The 17,265-nt window shown below is 38.8% G+C and overlaps 1 protein-coding gene across 1 annotated transcript in view; it reads right to left on the bottom strand.

Annotated features, from left to right (window-relative positions):
• The window catches only part of LOC134390120 (receptor-type tyrosine-protein phosphatase gamma-like), a 228,059-nt gene that overhangs the window by 132,620 nt on the left and 78,174 nt on the right, over nucleotides 1-17,265 (bottom strand). The window contains exon 4 of the mRNA XM_063113408.1: nucleotides 8,383-8,478. Coding sequence (XP_062969478.1) covers nucleotides 8,383-8,478 — 96 coding nt within the window. The remainder of the gene's footprint in view (nucleotides 1-8,382; nucleotides 8,479-17,265) is intronic.

The raw sequence follows: 17,265 nt of genomic DNA, 5'->3' as shown, positions 1-17,265 counted from the left end.
ATGATGGGGCGAAAGCAATACACATTCAGTAGCAACCGTATTTCAAGCACCCGCACAACCATTCAGCACAGTATCAATAAATGACATGAGATATTCCACCCTTTATTATAAAATAGGCTTTGTGTTAGATGATTTTGTCCATCTGTAGGCTAATGTAAGGGTTCTGAGCACCTTTAAGGTAGGCTAGGCTATGATGTATGGTAGATTACGTATATTAAAAGCATTTTCAACTTATGATCCGTTTTTCAACTTACAATGGGTTTATCAGTATGTCATTTCATGATAAGTTGAGCAGCCTCTGTGGTTTATCTGGGAGAGGAAGGTGGGTGAGGAGAGTCGTCACTCCTTTCTAAACTTGGAATGTAATGTGTTTTATTTATGTGTGGAGTTCTCCCAAGAGATCTAATCAGCTAAGGCATCTTAGTAGATCACACTCCAGGGAGACCAAATCCAGGAAAAAACAAAACAATTGGATTGGGAGTCATGAAACTTTTTGGGTTGGTAGATTGCAAAGAGCTATGGGACCATGGTCAATCATCTAACCTTTCAGAGAGCCAAGCCTGTCATCTGCCATTTTAGCGGGGATCACTATAGAGTTCTTAAGATCTCCTCTGAGTCTATGACAATAAGATTCTAGACTTAGATTAGAACTAATGGCCAAAACAATTCTAAACTATCATTCAATGATGTACAAAAGCAAAGTACTTGGTAACCGTCCTTAAAGTGCAATGATTTAATTAAAATAGATTTTCACATGGTCACATTCAAAGACCTCAAAGTCTCTTAATTATGTAATGCTTCACCAATAACTAAATAGTCCTCTGTAATGTCCACTAAGAGGAAATTTGAATTACAGGCCATTTGTAGATAGGAGATGTACTAAAAAACACCTGATAGGCTATAAATTTAATGTTGTACATCCACAAATCTATTCCAAAATTGTATCTCAACATTAAGAATGACTTTGGCCTTTGCTTAATGGTAAATCCTACGAAATCAATTAGCTGTTAAAATAGTTTAATTGGAACATATGTATTTTAATTTTTCTGTGTGTATAAAAAAAGTCTTCTTAATCAAACCAAAACATCCTGAAATTGCACTTCTAGGTAATGTAGTGAAAGAATTGAACTTATAACTGGATAAAACCAAGGAAGTAGAAAATGTGAGAAGGATGATATTCAAATAGCCACAATTGGAAAGGGATAAATTAAGAGTCAAATTACTTTCTTGCAATTATCCTGAAAAGCAGTCTAAGAAAAGAAGTTTTAAATATCTGTCACCACTCTCCAACAGAAACTCGCTTGTTCTCAGACCCAAAAGTAGTTAGTTATTGATTGTTTTTGTTTTTGATGGGAGTTTAGTAGATAGGTAAAATTATTAATTTTTTTCTCTCTCTCTGGGGAGTAGGGAACCCTGGTTTCACATTGCCATCAGAACAAATGAGGAGTTAAAAAAAAAAAAAAAAGATCTATAGCAATTATAGAAAATTTATCCTTCACCAAAAAAAGAAAAAGCATCCTTGGGGATAGTTAAAAAATAAAAAGATCAATTTAGGTCACCATGAATAAAAGAAATAATTTATACTTTAATAGTGGTGCTTTACTCTAAAGAAAAGTGGAAGAAAGAAGAAAAATGGAGAAAGGAGAGTCCAATTTTAAAATTCACAACTAGGAACTTCATACTCTCAAAATGAAATATTTATCATTTTGAAATTATACACAAGATATAACTCTTGTATTCTTCTCTTGATATTTTATCTGCCTGACCTCATCCACTTTCCCTTATCTCCCAATGACAAAATGATGCTGCTTTTGAAGAAAGAATTCAAAGGCCAACCCTTTTCAAAACTATATATGGTTCCCCAACTACTTCAATGGCAGGACAGAATTCTGAGGATATCCTTGCAATTTTTATGGAGCATGGCACAGAGGAGATGCATAATAAATATTGCAGAATGAACAAATGACTTAGCAAATGAATGCATGAATGAATAAGTAAGGAAATAGGACATTTTGTTCACTTAGAGAATCTGAAGGAGAAAAAGAGGGAAAGAGGGAGAAAAACACAGACATGTAAAGAACAGCAAGAACAAGAAAAGCAAAGGAACATGCATACAGACGAACTGAAATACACAGAAAATAACCCATCAACAATCACAGAGATACCCTAGAAAGAAAATATGTGGGAAAGAGGCAGAGGCAAGCCAGAGAGAAAATAAGCAAAACAATCCAAAAAACCTTCTTCATCCAGCATCTACTGAGATAAAAGCATTTTAGTGGGAAACTTTACAAAAACATTCTCAGACATATAGATACTCCCAGATATTCTTGGCATTAAAACATTCCTTTAAGGCTTCCGAATGCACTACTATTTTAAGAATTTTTTAAAGCCTTGATAACTTTTTCAAAACTACAGACAAAAATGAAGACACATCCTTTAAAAACATGTTAGATTCAATGGAGTGCCGGCTCAGAGCGTTACCACCCTCAATGAATCATCAGACTCCCAACCTTCATGTTCAACATCCTTGGATCAACATCCTTGATCTCGAGAGTCTTACGCTTCTAATATAACCACCCCCTTTTCTGGATAAAGCTTACACAGCCACCTAGACTATGCTTTTCCAAAATCCAAATCATTAATGGTGTGGTAGGTTCCTCAGAGGTTTCCTTTAACTCAATCCTACTTAGTACATACCTCTTGAGCAACAGTTACGGTCAAGGCACTGCCATGAGGGCTGGGGTATGACACAAAGAGAAGAACAAGACCCAGATCTCAACCTCAAAGAGTTTATATCCTAGTATTCTCAGTTCTTACACCTTCTAGTCCCTGTTAATACTTAGCTGATAGATTATCACGCGCTCTTTCTAATTAAGACTGGAGCCTAAGTACGTCTCCAATGAATTCAGTGTAGTACTTGCACATCCAAGCCACGGTGTCAGCCATGTGCAAGAGATGCAGCGATGAATTAGACTCCCAGTCCTCCATGATCTCATAGTACAAAGGCAGAGGGAAAGCAAGTAAAATAACAGCTTGAATACAAGACAATGCTAAGAGTCACGGGGGTCAAAGGAAAGACAAATCACATCCACCGTTGGTGGGTGGGCAGGGAAGGTGAAAAGCTGAGAAGTGGAGAAAAAGGTTTCTTTGCCAGCCCTGGATAGATGAGTCATCAAGAACTCCTCCTGCCTTCTCAACATCTATAAATAATCCCAGGTGCTGCCATTTCATTTAATTACTAAGCCTCTCCAGATGGAGAAAAATAATTAAGCAGTCTGTAGCACCGACATGATACAAAGAATGGGTTAGCGACTTGAGAAACATTTGAGTTCTGAAGTTGCCTTTCAACGATGAAATAAGGCAGAAATGAAAAGGGGCAAATGGCTCTACAGATCTTACAGAAAACCAAATGATTGCAGTCACATTCTGAGTAGAATTTAAATAGAAATGAAAAAATACTGGTACACAAGGGCTCAGATCAACTCTCCCAGTACAGGTAGAACTGCTAACATTAAGTGAAGAAACCCCGACAGTGTTGTTGAAGATAAGATGGTCAAAAAGAAATACTTTAAGAAAGATAACCTATAAATAAATCAAATGCAATTTATTTATTTATTCAATGTACAAAAATGATACCCATTGACTGGGCCTCCGGATACAGACGTGACAAAAATTTTACATCTTTGTGTCTCATGCAAAGATTAAGACGTGATTTAACCCAAAAAGGAAGCTGGAAAGAATGTAACATGGGGGAAGTTTCTAAATGTAGATGCTCCTAAAGAATCACGCATTTATAATTCTAAAGTTCAATGAATCAATGAAATGAAATAAAATTTCCAGCATTCATATGACAATGGCAACTGAGTAATGGAATGAATGGGACATTCCCCCCAAAATCATAAATTCAGTGATAATCATGTGCTGCATGAAAAAACACAATTAGTCAAACCTATAGAATGGGGATAACAAACCTCTCTGAGTATCACACTGAAATCCATGAAGATGGTTGCATGGTTAGAAGGCACTTTTTGGCCCTGGTGGGAATGGAACTGTTCAATGAGCAATGATTAAATGGAAGCAAGAGAAAAACAAAATCAGAATTCAATCCAGAGGGTGATGATAAAAGATTACAAGACTAAATAGGCCTAGTTGAAGGTAAGGTCATACTGAGTACTGGGTACTCTCCACTCTATAAACTTAATTAGAGCCAATTAAATCTTCTTGTGAATTATTTTTAAAAGCAAAGTATCCTCCACTGATTGCCCAATCATTCCACTGATTCGTATTTCTTATTTGTTTAACCAGATAACCCATGTAGGGTGTTATCAGAATAACAGAATCTTTTCAAAGAGCATTTTAAAAACTTCTGGTATTTTACATTTTTATAGGTATATAAATCAGGTTAACAGTAGAGAATAACAGAAGTGCTACTTTAACAAACAGAAAATACTTATTTTAACTTTTGTTCTTACATAAATGAACTAAACAAGTACTTATTCTCTTGAGTGGTTTAACAACAAATTCCTCTATCCCTTGTCAATTGTTTAAATTTATTTATTTAAAAAATCCTTTAACATCAAACATCACTCTTACCTATCCCCTATACCTTCCACAGGGCTGCTAGCCCAAAGGTGATTTGTGTGGACTAGAGAAAGGTGATCCATCCTCCAGGCACATTACCACATGTGGAATGTGTAAAATATATTCTACTCACTAGTGGCTAAAAAGTGCGTGCACCTTCTACAGTGGTGTGGGCCAAGCACCCGTGGTTCTCTGTCTTCCACACATAGAGGTGGTCCTGCCTTCCTTCACTTGTAGTCACACAAAGTGCTCAGGCAAGACCTGGCTTACCACCTTTCAGCATTGAGACAGACCCTCAATTCTATTACCAAAATATGTCAGCTACCATTCAAAGTTACTGAGGTTCAGGCCAGGCGTCATGATCTTAACATTAGGTTGACGTGAACACACGCACAGGACTACAGGGAGATTGTGTTTCGATGGGAACACACGCTCCCTGCAAAGTAGACAGCCAGCCACTACACAGATCTTCATTACTGCTATATCAACAAATCTTTTTATGTAAAACCTTCCATATTTAACTGAAGAAAAGAATTGTAAACACTGCGTAGGTTCAATAAATCACTGTGAGCCACAATAGGGCCACGTGCAGGCAACCTTTAGTCTAGGCCAACATGTGGTTCCTTGGTCGACCGTGTGCCTGCTAGGTATGTGCTTGGTTTGATGTTTTGGCAACATTATGAACTTCATCACATCTAGTCACAACAAAGGCGGAGAGAGAGAACCAAAATTACTTAGAATAACAGTCACATGTTGAGGAAGAAAAAAGAGGCAAAGATAACCACCATCAACAGGGAACTTGGCCTTGCCTAGATACGCATTTGTGGGTCATTGTGTCACTCTAGATAATAAATATGGGGGTTTGCAAGCACCAAGTCATAGTGCAGCCTCTTTACAAGTGGAGGAGTTTCTCTGTTCACCTCTTGTTAGCCATTATCACATGAGACTGTGACAGGGATGTCCTAGTGGACAGGAGACAATTATGTTTATTATATTTAATGTAGCAACTAGTACCATTTCTGGCATAAAATCAGTGCTGAATAGTTGATAAACACTTCTTCAGTACCAAAATGTAAGATGCCAAGTTTGAATCTGGAAATATATATCAAGAATTCTCTGACTATTTTAGAGAGAAATACCAAACTCTCAAATTTATCATTTTTATACAAAGACTTCAAAATATGGGATCTAGTTAGACTACAAAATTAAAATAACAATAATACTTTTCCTTTTCATTGCACAATGCAGTGTCAACCAAAATGTATAAACACAACAGTGGACTCACAAGGAAGACAAAGGAAGCAGCTCAATACAGCTGCTATCTAAATAAAATCCTGCTCTATTTTTTTATTATCTGCTTTCTATTTTATGTCTACAGGATAGTAAGCCAAAATTTAGAAAGGAATCTAACAAATGAAACACACAATAAATTCATTTGTATATGTACTAGTAGTCATGTCCTAGAAATACTTTAAAAATTCAAAACCTAGACTCCACAGTGAGATATATTGCTGTTTTGCACATCACTGTGTCTAGCTTGCCTAAGACTCTAATTGGTCTTATATTCAACAAGAATTGTAGGGCTGGAAAAATAGAAATCACTTTGGTAGAGCATGCTGTGAACTAGTCCTTCCTGTACTCATAAAAATATTTAAAAATTTTATTTTGCTGTAAGAAAGACAACTATGAAGTAGGACCTGGTTCGTCTAGGCATAGGCAGGCATGGCAGAGGAGGCAGGGGGAGATTTGATGGCAGGGCTACAGGAGTAGAGGTCCAACTCCATGAAAAGTTTCGTGCCAAGAGGACAATGACAGAAAATAAGGGGTTATCAGGTAGGTAAGTGGGAATTAAGGGTAGTTTATGTGACCCCAATGTTGCCAAAGACAAACCAATCACTGTTTAGGAGCAGAAAGGGTCCAGACAGAGCCCAAGCTGTCTACCAACAGAGCAGTGTCCTGAATAGACTTCTGCTTGTGAAAAGAGAACGTGTACACCATGAGGTCTCCACCCCGTAGAAACAGATGGATGGCAATGGATACGTATCAGTTCACATTTACCAAGTGTACTACTTATTATGTGCCAGAAACCATACTAGGGGCTTCATTTAATCTCTGCTAATATCTTCACGATGTATCAGTTGTTATCCCCATTTCATACACAAGGATACTGAGAACAGAAAGTTTAAATCAGTACATCATCATTATGCAGCCGATAAGTAAAAGAGGTGGGACTCAAGAAGCAAATATTTTGAACTCCATTGAATGAGCTCTTAAAATACTACGCTCTACTGTGGTCCATGGAAGTTGTCAGGGAAAAGAGATGTACTGAAGATCAGGCCAATGAACAGCATGAACAGACGATTTCCCAAACATTTGACCATGATCCATAGTAAGTAATTCACTTTACATCATGACCCAGTACACACCCAGTATGCACTACTGTGGATAAACAGCTAAAAAAAGTTCTACAAAAATATTTACCCTTACTATGTATGACACACACTAATATCTTCTGATATTTAAAAAATTCTATATTATTCTATTCCATTATTTTAAAAATGAGGGTCAGGACTCACTGAAATGACTTCATGGCCCACTAGTAGGTCAGAACCCAGTGCCATGGTTTTTGAAAATAAACCAGTGCCATAACCAATGCTGATGACCACCATTCTTATGGTTTCTGACATTAGGTAGAATAATCAGCTTTTCAAATTTTCACATATGCTCTCCCACCTGAGCCTTTATCCCAGAAAAGAAAAGGGAGAGAGGGTAGTTAAGAGGGAGAGATAAGCAATGGAGAGAATTGTCAATCATGTGTCACTGGCTAAAATGGCAGTGAAATCAATATGCTCCAAACAAGAATGGCTCCATCTCAATGACAAAGAAGTTTGCTCAACAAGGCAGGAGTTAAAGACCTATGTTGGAGAAAGCTCTGTGTCTTTAATGTTCCTCTGAGTTGTCAGAAAGATGCCATTTTCCAAAACTGACTCACTAGTAAAATGAACACCTGTATATATCCTTCAGGCAAATTTTAGGACTGAAAGACAAATCACATGCCTACCAATCAGGTTACCTTCCACACAGAAAAGCAGCGTGGGCTCCTATAGGCAATTTGGTCAAAGCACTCACTGATCAACACTACTTTGATATGATATGACTTATTAAAAAGCCCGAGTAGCATTATCTATGAAGGGTACAAGGTTTGGCTTCTATGTAAGAATCCAGAACTCTAAGAATCAACACTTGAGCTGTAAACATTCAACAACACAACCACATGGGAAGAGAGAAAGAAAGGACAGGAGTTCATAAGTGTACTAACTTGGAAATAAGTTTCAACAAAAATTTTACTTATCATGGGGATTTCTGGGAGGGAAAGAAAAGAGGTCTCTTTAGAGGAGTAACTGATGCTATTTATTAATCTATTTGCAAGTAATGTCCAATTTAAAAGTTGTTCCAAAGAAAACCACCATTTTTTTTTCTACATCAGTCTCTTAATATGCCGAAGGAACCTGTTCAAAATGCTTCCGCAGCAAAGTAACTTAGATGATAAATGTGTTCTTCAATCTGTGCACCAGTCAAGTAGCAATAAAATCAGAATAATTCATGCAAAATTTTTCATTATGTTTCTAAACATACTTATTTACATTTTAAATCACACATAAGACAATATAAAATATCTTTCATTTAGACAGGTGTGAACTAGAAAACAGATGCATTCATTAAACATGGAACAATTCGGTGAATTAAGAAAAATACGCAGAGAACTCTCTGGTGCAAGTACTTCAGCCACTGTTAACTTACTTGAAAAAATATGGCCATGGCTCCGATTATTCTATTCTCAGAAATTGCAGTTTGAAAGCTGTCAAAGTCATCTGGATTGTAAAAGAAAATCTGCATCTATAAAAGAACAATTAAAGAATGTATTAGGAAAATTTTCAAACCTACACAAACGTTGAGAGAATAATACAATGGATCCATATTCCCAACTTACTAAGAATTTGCCAAGTTTGTTAATCTATCCATATTTTTCCTCTGCTAAAGTATTTGAGAGCAAACTCCAGACATGATGTCATTTTACCTCGACATACTTCAGAATGTATCACATTTTATCACACAACTGCAATGTGTTCACACCGCCCCAAATAAATAACATGAATGCCTTTTTATTACCTAATACCCAGGTCATGGTTTAATTTCCCTAATAAGAAGCAAAATTTTATTGGCGTTAAACACCTTGAAGTAGAAAACCTATGAGGTTCAGTTCACATTAAAATTATAAACTCTTAAATGGGCACATTTTCATAAATAACTTGTGTACAAACGATGAGAATTTGAAGGAGAATCTCAGCAGCTTTGAGAAATAGCCCAATGGCATATTTAAATGAATTCATAGAGAAAATAATGGAAATGATAAAAACAATGCTTTACATTTCACAGTTTGCAAAAAGCCATCCCACAAAGTAATTCACTTAATCCTTTTAATAACCCCTGTGAAGACAGGGCAGATATTGATTGCTATATGCAGTTCCAGATGAGGAAAAGTGCTTCAGATAAATGACGTTAACTTGCCTAATTTAAAATATCGCAGAGAGTCTATATCCAGGTGCTCTCATCCCAGCCTTAAATACCTCCTCTTATATTAGTCTAGAGTTTCTTATTCAAAAAGCAGAACACAAACACATCAACTTAAAAATCATTATACAATTTTAATGCCTGCACACACCTTGATATTTAAAAAGACTGAGAGAACATAAAACGGACCACAGAGTATTCTCGAGAGACTACACATTTAATAAACAGAACAGATCTAGGTTCCTATACCAGCCTGTGAGCTCATTTACTCCTCTGTGAGACCTCAGGAAAACAGTTTTCTGAATATCAGCTTCATCATGTACAAAGTATTTCCACTTGGTGGGGTGGTCACGGGGTTCAAACAAGTCACTGTACTGTATAGCACACAGCACCATGCTTAGACCTCATCCAGACTCAACAAATCACCATCATCATTGTCATTGTCGTCAGTGCTGTCATCATCATCATCATCATCATCATATTTTAAGGTTAACATTTAGCAGACATCTTAAAATTTCTACCGAATCTCTAGGATCCACTGAATCTCTAGAACAACTATACTCCTTATAGAAAATCAAATCTCCTACATCATTAGCTCTCTTTCATAACATCTTCTATGGGTCAAACATATCCCCCAAAAGTCATGTAGTGCAAAATTAATTTCCATTGTAATAGTGTTAAGAGGGTGGGAAATCCAATTATAGTATTTGAAAGGTGGGGCTTAAGAGGTGATTAGATTGTGAGGACCATGCCCTAGTGAATGGATTGAGCTATTCGTGGAGTAAAGGACTGATCCTTTAATGGGTGGGTTGTGGGTGTGGTTCTGATGGCTTTATAGGGAGAGCAAGTGAGCAAGTTAGCTTTCTTGCTCAGCGCTTTCTCGCCATGTGACACCCTGCATTGCTGTGGAGAAAAAGGCCCCCAACAGATGTGTTCCCTGGACTTTGGACTTCCCAGATGTCGAAACTGTAAGAAATTTCATTTCTTTATAAATTTCCCAGTTTCAGGTATTCTGTTATAAGCAACAGAAATGGACTAATACACAACTATTTCCCCATTTTTCCAAATAACATGATGCTATTTTCTGTAACAGACTCAACAACCATACCCCAGATGGAGTTTGGATATTTGACATTAAACAATAAATTCCCCATGGGCAAAGCTAACCTAAGTCAGAGTGACTAGCTGAAGTATGGGTCAAAGGTAACAGAATCTTGATGACTGAACTAACCAAGATGCTAAGAACATGGTGGCATTTCTTTTCTAAAGGGTGAAATCAGGTAGCCCCAATCAGGACACTTTCTAGGAAAATTCAGGTACCCAAGTGAATGGGAGAAGAATGGGTAGGTAGATTCTTTTGGAGGATTGTCTTTGTTAAAGTTAATTCTTTTTCTTAAGACTGTGAGATCCCAGTGATTCTAGCAGTTTCTTACAAATGTGTTGCTTTAAGCTTCAGACAAGCTTTCGACATCATGAATTTACACTGAGAAAAATCCATTCTATGAGGTGCAGATTAAAATAGTTTAATACTGAGTGAGTTGCTTTGGGTACAATGCTAGTAATCCAAGAAAGAAACTCCACACAAGTGTATTCAGAAAATTACATTTCACTTCCCTTTTAAAACTTGGGCTCTCAAATTAAGTAGGTTCACAGAAGGCTTTCTTATACTTCATTCTGTGAGCAGGGGCGGCATTGTTTAATACATCATCTGCATAGGGTATAATACAGAATACTTTAGGACCTCTTCAAGGGCATTTCCATTTACAACAGGTAAGGAAACGCATTTTTAGAAAATGTGTTTGAGCCATGGCTCCACCCATCTGGATAATAAAATGTCTCATAAAGAGAACAGTAGCACAGGTCTGAAATATCAATTTTCCTTGCTATTTCTCTCAAGCTGTAGCCTACTGAATTATGTTAAATTCGAAGCTATCTAAAATATGAGAGTAAATAAATAAACAGATGAGATTTTGCTTAGTGAACTGCACTTTAACATTTTTGTTACTGTGGTTGATAAGACAAATTTGGACAGAGGCTGGAAATCTGTTTTTCAAAACCATCTTTGACAGGTGTTTGGGGTAGCTACCATCAACTTTCTGTATTTACTCTTAAAAGCCAAACCCAGAACCTCCCTTCAGCATTCCCAAAGTGTACTCTTTCTAGAAATGTGATTCGAAGTGATGCTTACTGTGTAGCAATCCCCCTGCTGAAGAAACATGGTGCGAATAAGCTGAAGAAAATATTTGGAAAAATTAGGCAACAGAGAAATCTATTAGCTGTTCCATGTATCCTTTACTCAGTATCACCAATTATTTTACATTTTACCCCACATGCCTTGTCACTCTCTCTGTGTGGACAGCCATACGCATAATTTTTTTCTCAATCATTTGGGAGTAAGTGGAAGATAATATTCCCCTTTACCACTGAATACTTAAGTATGTAATTTCTAAGAATAAGAACATTCTCTTACATAATCACAGAATAATTATTAAGATTAGCAAATCTCACATTGATTCAACACTATTATCTAACTCGCAGTCCATTTTCAAATTTTGGCAAGTGCCCAAATAAAGTCCACGACAGATCATATTTTAGTTCTCAGTCCAGGATCCAATCCAGGATCAAATTTTGCATTTAGTTGCCATGTCTCTTTATACTGACCCCTCTCATCCCCCACTTTCATCTGGAACAGTGACTCAGCCTTTGCCGCTCTTTACTCTGACAATTTGAAGTGTACAGGACAATTATTCCGCAGATGATTGGATTCAGGTGATGTTCTGAGCTCATCTTCTATTTTCCCTGCCTCAGCCCTAGAACTGGCCATTTCTTGGGTAAGCCCTGGTTCCTTTTAGTGGGAAATGTTACTTAAAGACCTAATAAGTTTAAATCAACATTTTCCAAATATGTTTGAGAACATTTTACTTTGGTTCTTCAAGTACACTATACAGCTTAAGAGTCAGTGAGTCTATTCCACCCAGGCTGCTCTTTGCAAGGGAAGAGAGCTAGACCAATGTTGTATAAATGGATGCTCCTTCACCATGCAAAGTTCCATCTCCCAAAGCATATAACAAACTATACAAAGCTCAACTAAAAAGCCACTGAAAGACCATGTGCACCAGGACACAATCACGGGACCAGTTTTGCCAAATTTTTCAGTCATAAGCAAGAATCACAGACCCGGGAGGATCATTCAACTACCTTGTGGAATGCCTTGACTGGAAAATGCTCTAGGCATTTCTCTAGCCAGATCAAGGTGATGGATAACCCAGAGTATCATACAGCATAACTTGACATTTGGAAAATAGAATTTTACAGGGGGAAAATAAATCACATTAAAAGCCTCACCACTGACCAGGAAGCAGGTACTAAAATACAGATATGGAAAATGCCTGCATGAATGGCAACACTTCCAAGTAATAGGGGAGGTGAAATGGGCACTGTGAGTATAGGGCTGGCAGCAGTAAGTGCTCTAGTGCTGCAGGGTACTGGCACAACGCATGCAGACTCAGAACCAAATGCCCACTTAGCCTCCCTTTTTCTTGCCTCGTCACCTTTATTCTCTTAAATTTAAAATGGCCTTACTTGCAATTTGATTTTTAAAATATGGATATGCCTGGTTTCTAATTTGTGTCACTGTCCCTGTTAAGTTGAATGAACAGAAAGCAATACTTCTGAAAACACGAGCCTTCTATATTATTGTTGTTATTTTTCAAATATTTAGTGAGTACTTATTACCGTATGCCAGGTACTACACTATCTTTCACTAACAGTCAGTGAGCTAGCTACCACCATGGTCCTCACTTTACAGGAAAGGACACCATGGACTTCCAAAACGTATAATTTCCAAAATTTACAAAGCTCTTATGGAAGGAAAGTGGGATTGAAATAGAAAAATAACCTCTCCAATCTCAGAGTTCAAGGTCTTAACCCCTGTGTTTCCTTCCAATTGGCAAGAATATTTGCTTAATGTCTATTCTATGGAAGGTATCATGACTGCTAAAGTCACTGTCTGTGCTTAGGAAGACTAAAATATCATTAATGAGACAAGCTTAACTTTTTTTTTTTTTTTTTTTGAATGCCAAAGTTGAGTAAATTTATCACAAAAAAGCATAAGGTAATGAATGGCTCACGGTCAAGTGAGGCATATATTAAATGAACACTAAATTAATACAGGCAACGAATGGGTGAGAGGGAGCATTTTCTGGAAGGTGAACTTTCTACTCTCTAATGTTAGAGTGTTGTTCCTAAGTCAGCTCTCAGGTCTCTGTGATAATGGAGGAAAAAGGAAATAATCCCAACACGAGTGGCAAAATCCAACAGTGATTTCTATGCAGATTTAGAAAGCTCTACATTGTTATCTCCTCTCAAAAAACTCCTCTTTCTCCTACAAGCCCCCGACACATGAACCAAGAAAAAATAACGATGAATTAAGTAAGGAAACAACATACAGATAGCCCAGAGGAAAGTCAATCTACTGAAAGATTCAACAGACAATTCCAGGACACTGTTAGGAATTTTTAACATAGTGGAAGAACACACAGGCAAAAGCAACCAAAAAGAACACGGTGAGCTAACGAGGGTCGCTAAAAAAGCAACAATAGAATTAAAAGTCACATACGCGGCAGTAGGTAACAGAGCTGCAGAGCTGAAATGTATTTTTCTAATCACCCTTGGCCTTAACCTGCAGTTAATTCAGTTGAAAACGAGGCGGTGGACAACGAACCATTGCCCAAGAACAAAAATGTGCAGTGAAGGCAAAGTAAAAACCCAAACACAATGCTACCTTTTAGGTGTACCTGGCATGATGTTAGAATTGAGAATAACAAGTTCTTAATCTAACTTGACTTTTAAGGTATGTTGTACCTTAACTATTATTAAGCCACATCGCACATACTTAGCACACTATGCTCTTACTCTTCAATTCTGCCATTGCCATCAGATGGAAATACCCATGCAGGCAGGCAGGAAGTCTGCCTAGTTCAAGGGTGTAAGTAAGTCTCAGTGTCCCCTTCTGTACAACAGAGGTAATACCCACCTCATGGGACTATCGTAATAAACTTTCACTAAGTGCATGCTTCAGAAAAGCAAGAACAAACTAAACAGCTCTCATTTTTCTATTGTGATACATCTTTATATATATTATTTTATGACCAGAAAAGATATGTAAATTAATTATTTACATTTTAAAATAGTTTCTTTATTTTCACCTTAATCCCAATGAATCATGTCACAAGGGGTAGCAAGGAAACATGTGTGGGCTTCACACAGCCTTCATGGAAAAACTATTTTTAGAACCAAGTTCCAAAGAATTAACAGGTACTCAGCATCTTTGCAGGCAAGGTAGTATTTAAATAAACATTTTGAAACGTTGTTTTATACAATATCATTAATCATGGAGCACACTAATCCTTAATTATTTCCTCTTTTCACTTGCCCTGTAACATGGAATTATCTCCAACTACTTTACAGCAGGAATCCACATCTTTGGAGTGGAAGAACCCAAAGTGCATACTAGGATCCTGGGCCCTACAAGCAGGTGCCAGGACATTTTTGGGATTCCTTTAGAAAGTCTCTGTGTGTAACTTGTTTATTCCATTATAAGTCTATTTATTGGTTGATTTTCGGAATTTCTAGTTTGGTGATGCATCTCATTAATTAAAAAAATACTACTTAATCTTTGCACATTTCCCTTGATAGGAAAGAGTTCATGCTCTTGGATACATCAGGAAGTTAAGTTTTTCAGGGGTTTACTATGTATGACTCATGAGTTATTTCTTATAATTCAGCATAAATCTGGACATAAATGAGGTAGGTTCAGCCTATGGCTATATGTTGGCCAGATACCCTTATCACATACTCATGAAATATGGCAGTAAGCTATAACTCTCCCATGTAATCAATAGCTGTGTGACCCAGTTGAAGTTAGTTACCCTCTCTGAACCTTAACATCCCCGTAAGTAAAGTGAACGAGAAATATGTCACTGGGTTACAGTGAGGACTAAATAAGTAAAGCACCCTTCACCATGTCTGGCACACTGTAAACCATCAATTTGTTAAAGAGGGGGAAAAAAGGAAGAAAACAGAACAGAAAAAGAAACTACAAATAAAATAGTGAGAGGGTTATTTGCAATATCCTCATATTGGAATCTATCCAAATGTTAACCAATAATAAAACGCATAAACAGATTGTGACATGGTCACACAGTGGAATACCCAATGGGATGCAGCACAACCACGGGTAACAATACACAGAAGACTCACAAACAAAGGTGAGCCAAATAAGCCAGACATGCACACACAAAAAAAGAAAAGAAAAAGAAAAGAAAAAGAGAGAAAGAATATACTGCGTGATTCCACTGGAATGAAGTACAAAAACAGGGAAAACTCATGCAGTTAGAAGCCAGCACGGGAACTTCTGGTCAAGATGGCAGAATAGATGGTCCCCAGCGTCACTCTCTCCCACAAATCAACCAGTTTACAACTATAAAAAAGCAATGACAGCCAACCTAGGGCCGCTAGAGCTCAGGGGAAGAGGAGGAGAGACCTATGAAGTGCATGAAAGCAGGAGAAGCCACGATAAGAGAACAAAAAAAACCGCTTAGACCGTTTCAAGCCCCCACCACTACCAGGAGCTGCTGAGTGCACAGAGCAGGAGCTGGCAGAAGCCACAGCTGTGCCCGTCAGATGGAGTTGCTTGTAGGTGTCAGGGGAGAAGAGGGCCTTGGTGACCCCCAAGCCAGCAAGACCACTAATAGGGTTCCCATAGACTCACCTAGGAGCAAGGAGCCACAACAACTGAAGAAAAGGAGCCACTCAGAGGCCGATGAGTCATCCCAAGGGACCAGCGCAGGGCCTGTCCCATGGGAAGTGTTTGCAGCATGGCTGGTGGGGGAGATGGGCCCACCAGGAGAACAATGGGGCATAGTAAGGACAGCTGATCTGCACCCCTATCAGAGAAGGACCACACAGAGAAGACTGGTCAGGAATATAGAATTACATGGGGTGCAGTTTGATGAAAAGACTCAGGCCCAGATCAGAGTTTCAGATCTCTCGAGAGCTGGAAATACCTATAAAGTCAACCAAAATACACAAAAAGCTTCCCTAGGGAATCAGCAGCAAAGCAGCGATCTAGCTCAACCACAGAGCTCAAGTGCTGGTCCCCACAGGAAGTTCCCCCATTTTAAAAGTAAGCAAAGGACAACAAATTAGTTCCAGTGCAGAGTTTAAATGGTGGGAATAGCAAATACTACAACACAGAACTGAAAGAAAAAAACAAATTACCCGCAACCAGAGACAAAGTTTCATATTAACTAGTAAACATCTCATTTCACCAAAGAACATCTATAACACCTAGAAGGACCGGAAGTCTCCTAGGATACCAAGCCAGGAAGGAGGGAGGGCTGGCGGCCTCAGCCATGCCCCCCAACACCTGCAACCAATTCCGAGGGTGGGGGATGAGGGCCTCACCACCCCCCAACAGGCAGCCAGCCCAGCAACGACCACCAAGCCACCATAGGAAGTGCCCAGGGCTCTCCTGACCCGGGGCAGAGGGGAGCCGAGGGACTCAGCCACACACACACCCGGCCCCCGCACACAACCAGCCAAGCGAGGACCACCAAGCCACCACAGGAAGCACCCCAGGCTCTCCCAAGCAGGGGCACTGGGGGGCCTCAGGCCTTGGCCATGCTCCCCTGGAACATGCAACCAGCCCAGTGACAACCACCAAGCCACAGCAAGAAGGGCCCCGGATTCCTAGGCTGGGACAGTGGGGGGCAAGGGCTTTTCCACACCCCCCTGACATCTGCAGCCAGCCCAGCAATGACCAAGCCACCACTGGAAGCCCCCCAGTCTCCCGTAGGGGAATGAGGGGGTGCCACAGGCCTCAATCCTGCCCCCCCTCCTCTCTCCTGCTTCCATCACATTTCTTTCCCCTTTCCACTCTCCTGCTCCCTTCCAACTGCTTTCCAACAACATGCTAGAATGTAAAAAATAATATTAATAAAATTTCATTTAAAAAAAAGCCAGCACAGTGGTCACCTCTAGGGGGCAGTAACTGGAAAAGGGTGTCTGGGAGTGCAAATAAGTTCTGAAGATCTCCTTTTGATCTGGGCA

The sequence above is a fragment of the Cynocephalus volans genome, chromosome 11 (genome assembly GCF_027409185.1).
Source record: "Cynocephalus volans isolate mCynVol1 chromosome 11, mCynVol1.pri, whole genome shotgun sequence".
NCBI classification, from domain to species: Eukaryota; Metazoa; Chordata; class Mammalia; order Dermoptera; family Cynocephalidae; genus Cynocephalus; species Cynocephalus volans.
The sequence above is the reverse complement of the archived record's forward strand: the minus strand, read 5'-3'. Positions and strand labels throughout refer to the sequence as shown.